The 2,500-nt window shown below is 43.5% G+C and overlaps 1 protein-coding gene across 1 annotated transcript in view; it reads right to left on the bottom strand.

Annotated features, from left to right (window-relative positions):
* Window positions 1–2,500, bottom strand: part of dpp10 (dipeptidyl peptidase like 10) — a gene marked incomplete at both ends in the record, with an annotated part of 79,724 nt that overhangs the window by 60,068 nt on the left and 17,156 nt on the right. Inside the window, one exon of the mRNA XM_083681467.1 lies at window positions 1,844–1,939. Coding sequence (XP_083537593.1) covers window positions 1,844–1,939 — 96 coding nt within the window. The remainder of the gene's footprint in view (window positions 1–1,843; window positions 1,940–2,500) is intronic.

The raw sequence follows: 2,500 nt of genomic DNA, 5'->3' as shown, positions 1-2,500 counted from the left end.
CACACACACACACACACACACACACACACACACACTTCTTTCTCCCTGCGTAGCCCGTAATAAGATTCAATTGTGCTTCCCTAAACGCAGACTATCTAAACCCACGTCCTTCCAGACCTTCAGTTTGACATGCCCTCCCCCTCCAGCCTATACAGAATCAATACAATGCAAATGTACCGGAGCACCAAAACACACAACATCAACACAACCCCCCAAAAAATCTCCATAATCAGATGCTAGACGGATACAAAGAGGTTTCGGTGGTAGGACATGCCAGCTTGGTTTGGGAGGGTAAATTACTATACAAGCCGGCTGTACTGAGCCTCGGTTAAAGAACAGCTGAAGAGGCAGGCTGGAGATCAGGGTTTGTGTTTAATCAAACAAAACTCAACCCTTTGCTTCGGCTCTGTTGAACGAATGGGAGACTCACGGCCGCGGCCATGAGGTTGGGTGGAAGAAGAAGAAGAAAAAGAAGAGTGGATGTTGGTGTTAACTCACTGACTGCCGATGAATTCTGGGAACACTCAGAATTCATCTAGAGTGCCAAAGTGTTCTCGACGTGGTATTTACCTAGCATTGGCTACAAAATGAGGCATCATCATTGAGGGATTTTGGCGCATTTTAACGTCACCCTTGGCACTCCAGAATGTTGGCAATTTGGAGCGACTTTATTCACCCTCAGCACTGAATGAGTGACGAGAAGCCTAGTGCATCCAAGGAGAGAAGGGTGTTTTCATGTGTTGTGGAGTGAACCAGTGGAGGCTGGTGGAGGTAGAAATCACAGGACGGGGCTCATTGTGATGCATGGAATGGAATTCCATCATTTCATTCCATCATTTCATTCCATCATTTCATTCCATCATTCCATTCCATCATTCCATTCCATCATTTCATTCCATCATTCCATTCCATGCATTTCAATGAACCTGTCCTCTGATTATGTCATAGAATTTAAGTTATAATACTTTGAAATAAAATACCGTTAACCAGAGCTGTTGATTCATTCAAAGACTTCATTCACGCAGAATATGTAGCCGTTCAGGTTTGCAAAGCTGACCCCGTTATCTCCTCAGTCACCTGTCTTTATAGATTTCACACAGGTTAACGCCTTCTATTCAACGTATTTCTGATTCCTGTCTACATACACCAATAACATTCAAGAACTACATTTCGTCATCAAGGTGTGCGCCGCCCACCTGGCTGGCGTCAGTTTGTCTGATCAGGCCTTTTGTTCTGACTGTTTATGACTTTGTTTATGACTTAATTATTATTATTAACTTTTAATTACTCTATCCTGTTTTCTCCAGCTTTGATCCTTTGTTTTCTTCACCTACAGCAAACCCCTCAGTCTGACCTCACCCCTCTTTACTGCATCCTCCAAATGTTCTAGGACCATCTCTTTTTCTGTGTCCTCTTCCCCTAGGTGTGGGATTACAACCCTTATATTGTCTTTAAATTTACCATAATTTCTACCTCCACCAGCCTCCCCTGGATTACAACTATACATGGTGAAACCTTGACTGTACAAAAAGTCACTATAAAGCATTGAATACCTCCATCTCTACATGAATATCCAGCAACCATACAGTACATTCCAAACAGACACCTCATCAACGACCTTGCAGCCATGTTGAATTACAGAGTCCAATCTAACATAGAACATTAGCATTTATGGCTGAGATGAGAGAGAGAACAGCTCATGCACCTCTCGATGCCAGCCAATGACTGAGCGATATTACGTGGTAGGTTCCGGGTGCTTACCCGACCGACAAATCATTTGAGAGACCAGCTCAAGGCCAGCCAATGGCAGAGCCTTATTATCTGGTAAGTTCCGGGTGCTTACCGTTGATCCATTTGGCCTCCGGGTCGTGGATGAGGAAGTTGGGCTTGAAGAGGTCCTCCACCGTCAGCTTGGTGTCACTACCTCCCTGGACGTCCGCTGTGGAGACAGTCAGACCAGACAGTTATAAATGATGCTAGTGGAGACATTCAGACACCAGACAGTCAGACACTGTTATCAATGATGCTAGTGAAGTCAACACTATTCAGTCCCATTGAGACTGAAGGTCTCTTTTACAAGAGAGCCGTCGATACACGTTTCAATCTCATTATCATTGTCAACATGACATTATAAAACACCATCAGGAAAAACAATCACATTTTTCACAACAGTGTAAATTGCCTGAGCAGCACCAGAACAACCAACTGTGATGTACTCTTCAGATTGTTCCAGCAGTGGGGGGGCACTACAGCTAAAAGTGGATTCACCCAATTCGAACCTCAAGAGTTAACCTGAGAACGAGTTTGGTAACTTATGTTGTTATATGTCAATAACGTCAGTCTGTGGGTTGTTACCAACACGTATAATCAATGGACAATGATAGTAGCGTCTGATGATACAACACCATGGATCAATACAAGATGCTATCATGAATTAATACTTAAAGGGACAGTACGCTCAAATTACACATGAATGATCCAGGTGTGTATGTAAGATTTG

This window comes from Argentina silus (genome assembly GCF_951799395.1).
Source record: "Argentina silus genome assembly, chromosome: 12".
NCBI lineage: Eukaryota > Metazoa > Chordata > Actinopteri > Argentiniformes > Argentinidae > Argentina > Argentina silus.
Note: the sequence above shows the minus strand (reverse complement) of the source record. Positions and strands in the feature narration are given on the sequence as shown.